Source organism: Aulonocara stuartgranti (genome assembly GCF_965226115.1).
Source record: "Aulonocara stuartgranti genome assembly, chromosome: 3".
Classification (NCBI taxonomy): domain Eukaryota; kingdom Metazoa; phylum Chordata; class Actinopteri; order Cichliformes; family Cichlidae; genus Aulonocara; species Aulonocara stuartgranti.
In genome coordinates this window covers 70,957,277-70,970,492 of record NC_138941.1, presented here as the reverse complement: position 1 = coordinate 70,970,492, position 13,216 = coordinate 70,957,277, and the positions used below count along the sequence as shown (strand labels likewise).

General features: G+C 42.7%; 1 protein-coding gene and 1 long non-coding RNA gene across 2 annotated transcripts in view; one reads left to right on the top strand and one right to left on the bottom strand.

The window, feature by feature from the left end:
* The first annotated feature begins 4,454 nt into the window (after positions 1-4,454).
* LOC309693926 (nuclear factor 7, ovary-like) overlaps positions 4,455-13,216 on the top strand; it is a 318,283-nt gene continuing 309,521 nt past the window's right edge. The window contains exon 1 of the mRNA XM_082513593.1: positions 4,455-5,662. Coding sequence (XP_082369719.1) covers positions 4,519-5,662 — 1,144 coding nt within the window. The 5' untranslated portion in view covers positions 4,455-4,518. The remainder of the gene's footprint in view (positions 5,663-13,216) is intronic.
* LOC309696687 lies at positions 9,580-10,453 on the bottom strand. The gene is made up of 3 exons (XR_014273590.1): positions 10,388-10,453; positions 9,916-10,047; positions 9,580-9,818 (listed from the first exon to the last, which is right to left on the bottom strand). It is a non-coding gene; the product is annotated as an uncharacterized lncRNA (long non-coding RNA).

Genomic DNA, 13,216 nt, shown 5'->3' with positions numbered 1-13,216 from the left:
GCTGAAACCACCAGCGGGAGAGTAAGAGTGCTGATTTAAAAAGATTCAGACATTTTATTTTGCTGCAGCTCAACATGAGGCTGGATCCTGATTCTTTGTTGTTTTTGTTTTCTCTACATCAAGAAAACAGCAGCAACAAGAAGCACAGCAGGAACTGACAGGCTGACCTTCAGTCCAACAGATCCTCCTGTGTGACCTGCAGGTGAGAAACAGCTGTGAGGTGTCAGGTAGGTGATGATGAAGAACAGAACAGAATCCATTTGCTCTTCAAACTGCTGTCAGACATTATCTGCTGCACTCTGATCACATCACTCAGACCAGCTGCTTTCTACAAAGTCTCATCAGCAACATCTTTACAAACCAACATCAGATTGTGTGTTTTGTGGTCTAAAGTTTTGTGCCTCTGGTTTCTCATTGGCTCACACTCTTGCAGAGCCGTAACACGCACATGAATGAGAGGTGGTGAGTGTAGTTCCTGTTAACAGGGTATCGCAGACCATCCCGCTAATTGCTGAATTTACTTTTGTCTGTCATATTTATGATGAAAAACAAATGTAATCAAATTACATATTGATATTTTCATATGGGAATCGATCCTGCAACATGAAACGCTGGGATTGGAAGTTCAGCATCGCTCCGCACATCATACCTGTGAGATGACAGACAGCAGTGTGGAGGAGAGTGCGACACAAAAACACAGAAATATGACTGACAGCTGCAAACGAAGCAGCATCTGCTGCAGGTGAAAGATATTGGGACTAGCAGAGCAGAGTGGCTTCACTGTAAAACAAAATTAGCAGTGAGTGTGAAAAGTTTCTGTGTGTGGAGTTCAACACCGTCCACTCAGAAGCTGCATCACTGGATGGTAGATTTAAAAAGCTTGCATTCAGTGACAACAGAGCTGTTGATGAGGCACTTCAGAGAATAACTGCAGCAGCAAAGTGCACTCCCACCCAGCTCCACCATTACAGGGCCAAGTGAAGGAGGAGCCACAGACGTCTGCTGTGTGGAGCCTCTTTGATGAAAGAGCTGCAGGAGATGCTGCAAAGAGAAATACTACAGCTGATGTTATGATGGAGATGAAATGTTATCTTGAGGAGCCCCTCATCCAACAAGGAGAAGGCCCACAGAGCTGGTGGGAGGCCAAGGCCACAGTCTTTCCCTACCTGTTGAAGGTGATGGAGGGGAGACTGTGCATTGTGGCAACATCTGTTCCTTTGGAGGGTCTTCTCAAAAACTGGGCAGATACTAAGGAGAAACCACATCAGCCCATCCAAGCTGAGGCAGCTGGTTTTTCTGAATGTCAACCTGCTCTGAGGACAAACTGTTTGGCTGCTGAGTTTGGTTCTGTTCTGTGGATTTGTTTACAGTGGGGCTTTTTGTGTTGAATTAAACTTAAAGGTTTGATTAAAATATTAAACAACAGTAAGAATGCCTGCTTTTGTAACAGAACAAAAACACAAAATTAGGCAATTATAAGGCTTTTCATAAAAACACTACATGCAAAAGGGTTTGTCAGCACACAAAGCATTCACATTTGCCAAGTAAAGCTAAAGTATGAGGCTACAGAGGATAATAACTTAAGAGACATTTGGGAGCCACGAGACGTGCAAGATAATCCAGAGCTTAGATCTAAATAAGGAAGTCTTAACTCAGTAATGGAGAATATCCTCACACATTAAGAAGCACCGAGGGAGGGAAGTCCTTCATTACTCTGTCAGTCAGGTAGGTGATCAGTGAAGAACAGCACAGAATCTATGTACCTGCATGTTCAGCTCAATTTGTGGATGCAATAAGAAGTAAAGTGAGAGTGATCAGCTTACCAGTGACTGTGATATTAACCAGGTTACTGATGGCACCATTACTGGACTCACACCAGTAAACTCCGGTGTCGTGAGGCACCAGCGCACTGATTGAACATGATTGATCACGTTGCTGTTGTCCCCGCCCATCTCCACACTCAGCCCTCTGCAGTTTGCTTGTGTTTCTCCTCACAGTCCAATCAGAAAAGCTTTGGTCCTCCTCACAGATTACAGTCACAACATCTCCCTCAGAGACATCAGAGCTGTGAGGAAGAGGAGAGGTTAGATCAGGGCAAGGCTGGACTGGGACAAAAAGTTGGGATGAAGATTGAAAATGTGACGTCATTCAGGGGTAAAACTGCAAAGGATTCTGGGAACTTGTGGCAAGAGGTACAAGCGCACGCAGGCTTTCAATTAAAATCAGTCACACAGCGATAAAAAGAAACCCAAAAAATGGCAAGAAGCTGTTGTATTATTAACTGCAACAGCCGGTCGCATGACAGCCACGGGAAGCCGACGGGTAACGAGATAGTTTTTTTTTTTTTATCGGATTACGTCGTTGAAGAGAAATTTTTTAAGCCATGTTTCCGAAGTAAGAGCTGACGGATGGTCTGGATATACCAAATATAACGTCCCAGAACTCTCCAGCTCACAGGTTAGTCTGCTCCAAGCATTCCCACAAAGGTCAGAGTTTTGTTGTAGTTAATGCGTCATTTTTCTTAACATAATTGGTGATATAGGTTACAAGCAAGTCTGGCGCTGAACAGAAATTGTCGCGCTATGCTCCTTTGTCTATTGTGCATAAATAGTGAATTGTCCTGACACAATATTGCGTTTCGCTTCTGTTATTATGGTACATTGACAGAAACATATACTTTTATTCACAGGAGAAAACAGTTGTTTTGTATCACTAATTGTCCAGTACGATTACAGCATACAATATTATTGTCACTGCTACATTTCTGTGATGAACCAGAAATTATTTCCACTACTAATTAATTACCGTTGAGCTCAAAGGTTATATTAATAAACGGTTAACGAATGTGTATCTATGACGACGATTTGTGAGACTGGTAAACTTACCTTTGTTCGTACGATGGTCTTTCGTTCTACACGGTGCATTTCAAGGTCCTGCACCCATCCGTCGGTAAACTGTACCTGGGCTTGTTGCAGTGACCTGAAGTTACTAAACTTCATGAGTGTATGCACTCACTCCAAGAACCGTATGATTATAAATATGAGCGTGGTGAAAGTTGGGCAGCACGCTGACGTCTTTGGTCCCTCTGTGTGCTCGTAAGGGTCTGACCCTTTCACTCCTTTGATTTTTTCCTCGTATCTTTTCTTTGTCTTTTCGTCGAGACTTTTTTGTGCGGCAAAGAAAAAACAAGAAGGTATTGGAACCGGAGAATGAACGTTTTGCGGTGCTGCAAATGCTTGCATTTGATGCGGTACTTGGATTGTTTTGCCACGAGTTCCCGGCATGCAATGCGCGAAAATCACGTGATTGCTAAACAAGGGGGAGGGTGCATCCGGCCTCCTCGGCTGTAATTGGTCCAGCCCAGAGTCGATCATGACCAATTGGCCAATCCAACACCTTTCATTATATATACCCTTCCTAAAAAAACAAAAAAAATCCATCGGCCCATAAAAACAAAAAATCGCCAGCTATGGATCAGGGGTGTCAAACTCAAATACACAGTGGGCCAAAATTCAAAACTGGAACAAAGTCGCAGGCTAACGTTAATATTTATTGAAATATATTTATTCCTCCAGATATAAGAATGAATCTTTTCTCAAACACGTTTTGCTGAAGAACTGAATATGGAACAAGTTCTGCTCCAATTATTTGGGTAAAGATAATAAACACTTTGATGGCCTATAAGTGAAAGTGAAAACGTGATAAACCAATAATATAATTAATAAATAATGATATTTTTTGATAAGTGAAGTTCACTGAACTGAAAGGAAATTTTGGTTTGATGATGGTTGACATGTTTTCCAAATAGAAGTTTTTCCTCTAGTGAGGAGATGCAGGTGCAGCAGAGCATTGCTGGAAGAAATGATCCCAAGGGTGGAATCTCCTGAGAAATCTTCAGAGACCCAGCGAGAAGTAGGGACCATAGCTGACAGCCCAGGCAGGGGTTGAGGTCAAAGGTCATGCTGTTTGGGGACCTACTGGTCATCATGAGAAGATTCTGGAACCACAGCAATGACCATAAAGCTGCACTGGATGGAGAGCTGTGCCACGGGGCTTTCCAGAGGTAATCACGAGGAGATTGTGGACAACATGTGAAATGAGATAAAAGCTCTTTATCAGTAACTTTTACAACTTCTGGCAGGTTAATGTCTGAACTTTGGAGTGAAACACACCTTAGTTAAAAGTCAAACAGCAACATTTGTCTCCTCCCCTCACGTCACTCAAATGTGACAAACCAGGAAACAGGAAGTTCTTCGTCCTCAGTAAAGAGAGACGCACAGACGATCAGACTGAGCTCAGACCAAACTAGCAGCTTCCTCTGAGTGAGTCCAGCTACAGGAGAGAAAAGTGGAAAACTCCAACACTGCTGCTTCAAGCTGCTGACGCTCCACACACTGAATGTGAGTTTGAGCAAAAACACGACTCAAAGGAAGTTTCAGTGAAGGTGGTAGAGGAGGGAGGGGAGCCAGGACTGACTGTACTTCCTGTCTGCTGTTTTCAGCTTCACTCACAGACTCAATGGCTTCCAGATCAGAGGAGGATCTCTGCTGTCCGGTCTGTCAGGAGGTCTTCAGAGATCCTGTTATTCTGTCATGTAGCCACAGCTTCTGTAAAGAGTGTCTGAAGAGATGGTGGAGAGAGAGACCAACACACGAGTGTCCAGTTTGTAAGAGAAGATCTTCAAGGGATGATCCACCTTTAAGTCTGGCTTTAAAGAACCTGTGTGAGTCGTTCTTACAGGAGAGAGATCAGAGAGCTTCAGAGGCTCTCTGCAGTCTGCACTCTGAGAAACTCAAACTCTTCTGTCTGGACCATCAGCAGCCAGTGTGTGTCGTCTGCTGTGCCTCAGAAAAACACACCAATCACAGATTCAGACCCATCGATGAAGCTGCACAACAACACAAGAAGGAACTTCAGGAAACTCTGGAGCCCTTAAAGAAGAAGTTAAAGGTTTGCAAACGAGTTCAAGTGAAGTTTGATCAAACAGCAGAACACATTAAGGTCCAGGCCCGACACACAGAGAGGCAGATTAAGGAGCAGTTTAAGAAGCTTCAGCAGTTTCTAGCAGAGGAAGAGGAGGCCAGGCTGGCTGCACTGAGGGAGGAAGAGGAGCAGAAGAGTGGGATGATGAAGGAGAAGATGGAGGCTCTGAGCAGAGAGATAGCAGCTCTTTCAGACACAGTCAGAGCCACAGAGGAGGAGCTGAGAGCTGAAGACGTCTCATTCCTGCACAACTACAAGGCTGCAGTGGAAAGAGTCCAGCGCTGCCCCCTGCTGGATGATCCACAGCTGCCCTCAGGAGCTCTGATAGACCAGGCCAAACACCTGGGCAACCTGACCTTCAACATCTGGAACAACATGAAGGACATGGTCTCCTACACTCCTCTCATTCTGGACCCAAACACTGCTTATCCAGAACTCATCCTGTCTGAAGATCTGACCAGTGTGAGACGAGGAGGAGAGAAGCAGCAGCTTCCTGATAATCCAGAGAGGATTGATTATTACTGCTCTGTCCTGGGCTCTGAGGGCTTTAACTCAGGGACTCACAGCTGGGATGTTGAAGTTGGAGACAGTACACGGTGGGATCTGGGTGTGTTAGCAGAGTCTGTGCAGAGGAAGGGAGTCATACTGTCTGGATTATGGACTATATTGTTATATAAAGGTAAATACTCAGCATGCTCACCATCAGCAGAATCTTTTCTCTCAGTCCAGAAGAAGCTCCAGAGGATCAGAGTGAATCTGGACTGGAACAGAGGAAAGCTGTCGTTCTCTGATCCTGATACTAACACACACATACACACCTTCACACACACTTTCACTCACAGGATGTTTCCATACATCCGCACTATCTCTGGTAAAGCAAAGGTGTGTCCGTTGAAGGTGTCAGTGTCAGTGCAGCAGATGAGTTGAGGATGATGATGTTTCTAATGTTGTTTCCTGTCAGTGAGTTGAAGCTGTTAAACTGCAGCTGTCCTCCTGCTGCCTCGTTGTTCCAAAGCTCTTTGTTTCTCTTTTAGTTTCACTGTTTCTTTCTGTTTCTGCTGTCCACCTTTTCACATGGAAAATCATTTCACTGTTTCTCACTGAATGACTCCCCAAACTAGATTTGAAATTCTATCAAGTTTCTAATCATTACAAGTGATTCATGTTTCTATTTGATGTGTAAATGGAGATGATTTAGTTTGCTGGGATATGGACTGACATGTGTTGAATGGGAGGAGCAGTTTGTTGTTGTCTTCTTGTCTGTTTATGACAACAATAAATATGTTGTTGAAACAATGATTCATGTTTAACTCCATATATGAAATGTTTCTGCTCTTTGAATTCTGTTTGATTAAAGACTTTCTTCATGACACAAATGAGATTTCAGTGTATTAATAGAACTAAATAAGCTCAGAGTTGAAAGGCTGGAGTATTATGTACGTGCTTCACTGTCAGGATCTTCAGGGGGATTCAAAGGGAAACATCAAACTGCTGTAATGAGATAAACTAGTTGGGCTGAACACACTTATCTGTAGTTTGTCTCCATCCTGGATCATCAGAATATAATGAACATGTGTGAAGAGCCACAAAATGCTGCTGCCCTCTCAGCATGATGAGCTCCAGCCTTTGTTAACAGGACAACAGGAAACATGAGACAACTTTCAGAGACAGTAACCAACTGTGGCCACAAGATGGCAGCAGCTGATCTGAGATCCTTTATTGGACAGAAGGACTCTGCTCTGTGACGTCATCAGAGAGACGGCCTTCACTCTGATAGATCTGACGTCATGTCTGCACTGCGATGATGAAAGCTGATAAACACATTGTTATTGATCCATGAAATCACCTCTGTCCTCTCAAGTGTAGCTGTTTACAGAGCTGAAGAAGTCCTTCATCATCAAAACAGACAAACATGTATTTCCTGTATTAAGTGACGTCATCCTCACTCTGACCTCTTACATACATTCTGTTCAGTTTTCCTGCTGTAAGAAATAAACTGTGTGAAAATAGAAATGCAGGGAAACATCCATTAATCACAGCTGAGCCGTTTGTTTCTGACTCACATTCAATGAGGCTTCAGGTGTAAATACCTCAGAAGTGTTTGTGAGTTCAGTAGAAGCAGACCCAGTCGACCATCATGGCCTCCACAGCACTACACAATGCAACAGAAAGGCCTTCATCATCTGCTGAACCACCTCTGAACCACGACGCTCTCCCTGCATCTAAAAGCTGTTAGTCAGGATGAGATGCTGCTGTGATCGCTCACAATTTACCTGTGAGACCTTTGTAAATATTGTCTTTGTTTCTGGAGGAAACACCTTTAGTCTGTTTGTATTTGGAGTGCAGATCTGGGCGTCCATCACTTTAACCTGCACACGTTTAGTTATTGAGTGTAGTTGATGTTTGGCAGCATTTTATAAGTGACAGTTCATGAACGGTGAAGGAACAGAGGACGCCTGACCATCCTACCTGTGTCAGTAAGAAGACTTTCATCACAACTTCACAACTTAACACAACTGAAACCTGAATTCAGTGTTGCATAGTTTACTAACAGTGTGTGCTGACACTGAAGTTAGCAGTTTGTTTCCTAAGAGCTGCTGGGACAAACCACAGTGAGCGGCTACAGAGTTTAGTTAAGGTGGTTCTAACATGTGACCTGTTGAATTATTTACAGGGATTTATTTTTCATTTAAAGCATCATTTGTGAAGTTTTTATGAAGTTTACTTCTTTTATGTTCTTTGTGTAACGTTTAGATTTTCTTCTCTGGTGTTTTAACTCTTCAGGTTTCCTGTAACAGAGATGTAAACCACCGTTTTCTGATGCTGCTGCACTGGGACATAAACACGGCCACTTTATTAGGCACACCTTGCTGGCTGCAGGTTATAACCCCTGCTGGAAACATCCCCACAGATTTGGATCCTTATTGCCATGACAGCACCACACAGCTGCTCCAGATGCTGCAGGATGCTGGTCAGGGCTCTAACAGTGAAACTTTACTGAAAGTAAGAAACCTGAGAGGAAATAAACTTTGACTTTAGTAAGCTGAGCTCTGAAGCTGTGATGGAGCTCAGTCGGTGTGAAGGCGGCTGCTGTGTAACAAGTGTTTGTCTGAGGTGCTGCGACTGATCGTGGTCATGTTTATTTAAAGAAGTCGGTGATGAAGCAGGCTGTGCAGTCCGAGCTCTTCATCAGTTAACAGTCCTCCAGAGCTGCTGCAGGGAGCTGACTGTCCTCCAGGTGGCGCTAAGTGAACAAAGTCCAAAGAAATAAACTTGGACTGTTTTTTGAAGCCTAAATAAAATGTGAATAAACTTTATAGATACATTTGAAACCAGTTACTCTGTGACTTTACACACTCACACAGTAACAGAGCTGATTCCTGATTGGAGCAGCACAGAGTTAGACTTCTTTTCTGGCTGTGGATTGGTTCGTCAGGATTTCCTCCTTTACAGGTTTAAAAACAATCTCTGTTTCTACATTTTTTGACCTCCTTCTTGTGTCTAAAGGTGAAGCAGCACCAGCCTCCTCTGATCCTCATGTTGTAGCTCTGTGTGTCCAGCAGGGGGCAGAACACCTCCAAACTGTGCCAGCAGCTCTCACTGTGAGCTCAGACGTTTGTGGACACTCAGTTTGTTTGAACATAGTAAATAATCAGAGCTTCTCACACTGTTTATGGGGACACCACCTGCCCGAGGGTGTACTGTGTCAGAGAGGTGGTGTATGCTGCTGGGTGTAGTCTCTCTGCTGGTTCAGTTTTTACTGAGGAGCTGTGTTCATGTCAGGAAGGTTTCGTCTGATCACTGTGGTGCAGTTTGGTTTACTCTGTTTCTGAGTGTTTGTAGGATCAGTCTCTGCAGGTCACCTGATACCTGGCAGTGAAGTGTTTATGAATCAGCTCCGTCAGATTTAATCCAACAGAATAACATGTAAAACACTCCAGGGCTTTTACTCTGAAACTTTCTCCAGAGCTGTCTGGAGTTTTCTTACATTAAAATATTCTGGTGGAGGCAGAGTGACAGTGCTTTAGATGCTGCATTTTGAAGCCTCAGTGTTTATATTTTTGTTCACAGCCATGTAGACAGAGAGGCAGAGAGAGACAGTGCTGTCACTGAGCTACATGTGTCAGAGCTCAGATGAGGCCCACACATGTGTGTTATCTGTTGTTGCTACACACAGTTAAGATATGGAACATGTGTGTAACCAACTTTCATAGGTTTTAATATCCTGATGTTGACAATTGATGCAAATACAATAAAATAATAACTACACATGTTATGTGTTAGTCTTTAATACAGCTTTCCAACACACACACAGCAAATAAATAATCAGTCACTTTGATTTTTTAAAATCAAATTTATCAATCATTATTTTACTAACAGATTTGCAAATCGTTACATAAAAATATTATTAACTGCTTTTAGAAGTAGAAATGATTTATGAGGTTTTAGATATTTAAGATAACTAGATTGCCACCTATTGAATTAATGCACATTTTAAAACATCAGAAGCTGGTGGATAATAGAAGACAACTTAAGGAAGCGTTTCCCTTTTTACATGGTGAAAAGAAGATGACCACTGAAGGTGGAATGGTGAAAATGATTGTCATATATTTTAAAACTAACCCAGAGACGTAAAAACACCTGATCTCCAGTCTCTAGACGCAGTGAGGCTCCATTAGAAGCTGTTCCGAAATGTGAGGCCTGACGCTCCCACGCTGAAAAAATGCGTTCTCCATTCTTAAACAACACAACAGCTACACCATAAACAGGATCTCCAGGTCCACATACGTACCACTCAAAGTGGTAGGCTCCTCTCACTGGTGCAGTGAAAATACCTGTGGGACATTTGTTAAGTGGAAAATCAGATGTTCGAACATCGTGAACATCAGTCTGACATCAACATAGCTGAGAAGTGACATTCAGTCTTATTACCTGTGTGTGGGTTGTAGGCATTTCCAATGTTTGTGACAAGATGTTTAAAGACAAGCGTAGTGTGTGTGTTAAATGGGCCAGTAATTCCACCACCTTCAGCCAGTAAAGAAGCTGAAAAAGCCACCTGTTTGACTAAGAAAGAGAGAAATGTCATGAATTTAACATTTTTGCTGCGGTGTCCCCCCCCTCCCCAAAAGACGAAATGAAAAAGTTTTAGTGAAAGCATTTGATAGATTTCATTCTTACAGAAGCCAAAACCAACTAAGAACAGCTGCAGTGTGGTAGCTGTCCACAGACAATTTGGAGGAGGAGTGCTGAGATAAATACATTTAAAGAAAAGGTTGTAGATATGTTTTGCCACACAGTGTGTAGCAGTCTTCTTGGTAACTGGATTGCAGCCTTAATACACAAAAAAATACACAGATATTTTAAGATGAAAATAATCAGAGCCATGCTGACTTCATCACATTACCTAGTAGCTGTTGATTAAGATTTTCAATTGCAGTCCTCTGCTTATCCACTTCCTCCAACTTTGCTGCATTGTCTGAAAAAAAAAACAGTTTAAAAAATAACATTCTCTAAAAATGTATAAATACCCTGTGTGTGTGTTAGGAGTTTTAATTATTGTTCTAACTACAGAGTGCTACTGAGGATATCGTCGGGTGGTGGAAGAAATAATTCGAGGACCTCCTTAATCCCACTGACATGTCTTCCATTGAGGGAGATGAGTCTGTGGACAAGGAGGATGGCTCGTCTATCACCGGGGGCGGGGTCACTGAGGCAGTTACACAGCTCCTTGGTGGCAAGGCCCCTGGGGTGCATGAGGTTCGTCCTGAGTTCTTGAAGGGTCTGAATGTTGTTGAGCTGTCTTGGTTGACATGCGTCTAAAATGTTGACCTTCAACAGGTCCTGGCATCCAGCTCCCACTGGAGCAGTATGCAGCCATGGTCCTCAGTGGAAAAGGGTAGAGCGCCCACTCCGTGTCAGGGACGTGTTCCTGCACAAAGTGGAGGAGTTTAACTATCTCAGGATCTTGTTTAAGAGTGAGGAGAGTGGGAGATCAACAGACAGATTGGTGCTGTGGCTGCAGTGCTGTGGACTCTGTATCGGTCCATCATGGTGAAGAGACAGCTGAGTGAAAAAGTAAAGCTCTTTCCTATCCAACACGTTGCAACACGTTCTCACTCCCAAAGCGTAACATTTTACGCTAGGTGACAAATCGTCAACATATTACGTTTTCGGCTACCCACAACGTTCCTAAATGACGACCTCGGAAAAAAGAGGAAATATGAGAACCGTCTGGACTCCATCTACACGTTTTCACTCTTTTTCTTCAAATCGCTTAGAAACACGTTATTTAACATCATTATAGTCCTGGATGAGGTCAGGAATAAGGTTATGGTCAGGGCTAGGGATAAGGTCAGGTTTACGGCTGGAATACAGGGCTGGAACGTCTGTTACCACGGGAGCGTCATTGCACTGGATTCCAGCCATAACCCGCCGCGCACCATAAGAACGCCGAAGGTCTCCTTTCGCGTTCCTCAGGAACGCCGCGGGACGTGACAAAACGTCGACATGTTACGCCTCGGGAGTGAGAACGGGCTGTCCTATCAGTTTGTCCCCACCTTCACCTACGGTCACGAGCTTTGGGTAATAACCAAAAGAATCAGATTCTGGATAAAAACAGTGGAAAAGAGCTTTCTCAAGCCTGGGAATGCCTTGGTGTTCCCCCGGATGAGCTGCAGGTGGGGGCCGGGGAGGGGAATGTCTAGGCTTCTGTGCTTAAGCTGCCGCCCCTGCGACCCAGCCTTGGATAAGTGGAAGATGTATGGTTGGGTTGAAACTACCCTTAGATAAATTATACTTTGCACATATTAGTACATATTACATTTTCCCCACTGAACCCCTAAAAAGCACAAATTTTGATGATTTCATATACTTTAACCTATAATTATTAATCTCACACATTGGAATAAATGAACTCTAACAAATAATAATGAATCACTAATATTCTGTTATACAATGAAACATGTGTACATACAGTACCTTGTTGTTGCTGTTTAAGCTTGTCAATTTCAGACCTCTGTCTCTGAAGTTCAACGTTCTGCATTTCCAGGTCTTTCAGTTTTGCGACATGGTCTGACAGAAAAGAACATAAATAAGTCAATATGAATTTTATTTATCTGCATCATTTGAATCTTTTCATTTTTAGTAGGTTAGATTATTGAATAAATAATGAATAAATAATAAAAATAAAAAAATTAATGAGAAACGTTAGTGATAGATTCATGAAGTGACATTGATATCTCTGTAACAGAGGCTCATATGAAGGTTTCCTCATGCTGTCATTTTTCTCACTACCTGACATCATACTCTACCTTTATTCTCTTGTTTTAAGGTCCTGATTTCCACTTTCTGTTCAGCCACTGAGGCAGTCAGCTCTCTGAGCACAGCATGGATTTCCTGTGGACAGGGTTGTTGGTTTGAAATCTGCTGGTCAAGAATTTCATTATCTGCCTCTGTCTGATTTGTGGAAACAGAGCAGACCAGAAGCAACAGCGAGAAAAACAGCGTGATCTCCATTCTGTCAGTGAAAACTCAACAGTATCTGTGTGTCATCTGCAAACCTGACTGACTTTTATATTACACAGTACAGAGGGGAGGTCACTGTAGCATTAGATTCAACCTTATTCTAGTGAATCAGTGCTTTCAGTGACTTTCAGATGCAGTACAAGGAGAAGAACAAGTGAGTATCAATGATTGTCAACTGATAGTAAAACATGAGCATGTGTGTTTCCACCAACTGACCAGAGCTTAGAGGACAAATATCAAAATGTGTGCTCAGATACAGATGTTTAAGCAGCTGTGAAAGAACATATCTGGAAGTTTTTGGCACTGAGGAAGTAATTGCCTTTGATTATGGAATTCCTCTAATAACTCAGAGCAAAAATACTCTAAGCGACAAAATGCATAAAGTAATCTTTACAACTTTTACAAGGTACAAGACTACAAAGAGATAAACAAGTGAATGTCAATGATTATCAGCCGTTCATAAAATTAATCAGCACGTGTTGTTTTAGAAAATCCAATGTGAATGTAGGAACCATGAAGGTCACTGACATGGTATAACTTGAAGATGAACTTCTACTCTTCATGTGTAACATGACACTTGGTTGACCACCCTTCCCACTCCAGTTCAATAAAACCACAGCTGTCCTTTTTTGTTTCTTTCTTCTCTGACCACTTAGGTGAGAAAGCTAGTGTTCAATGCTTTTCAGAGAATGAATTAATCTCTGACCCT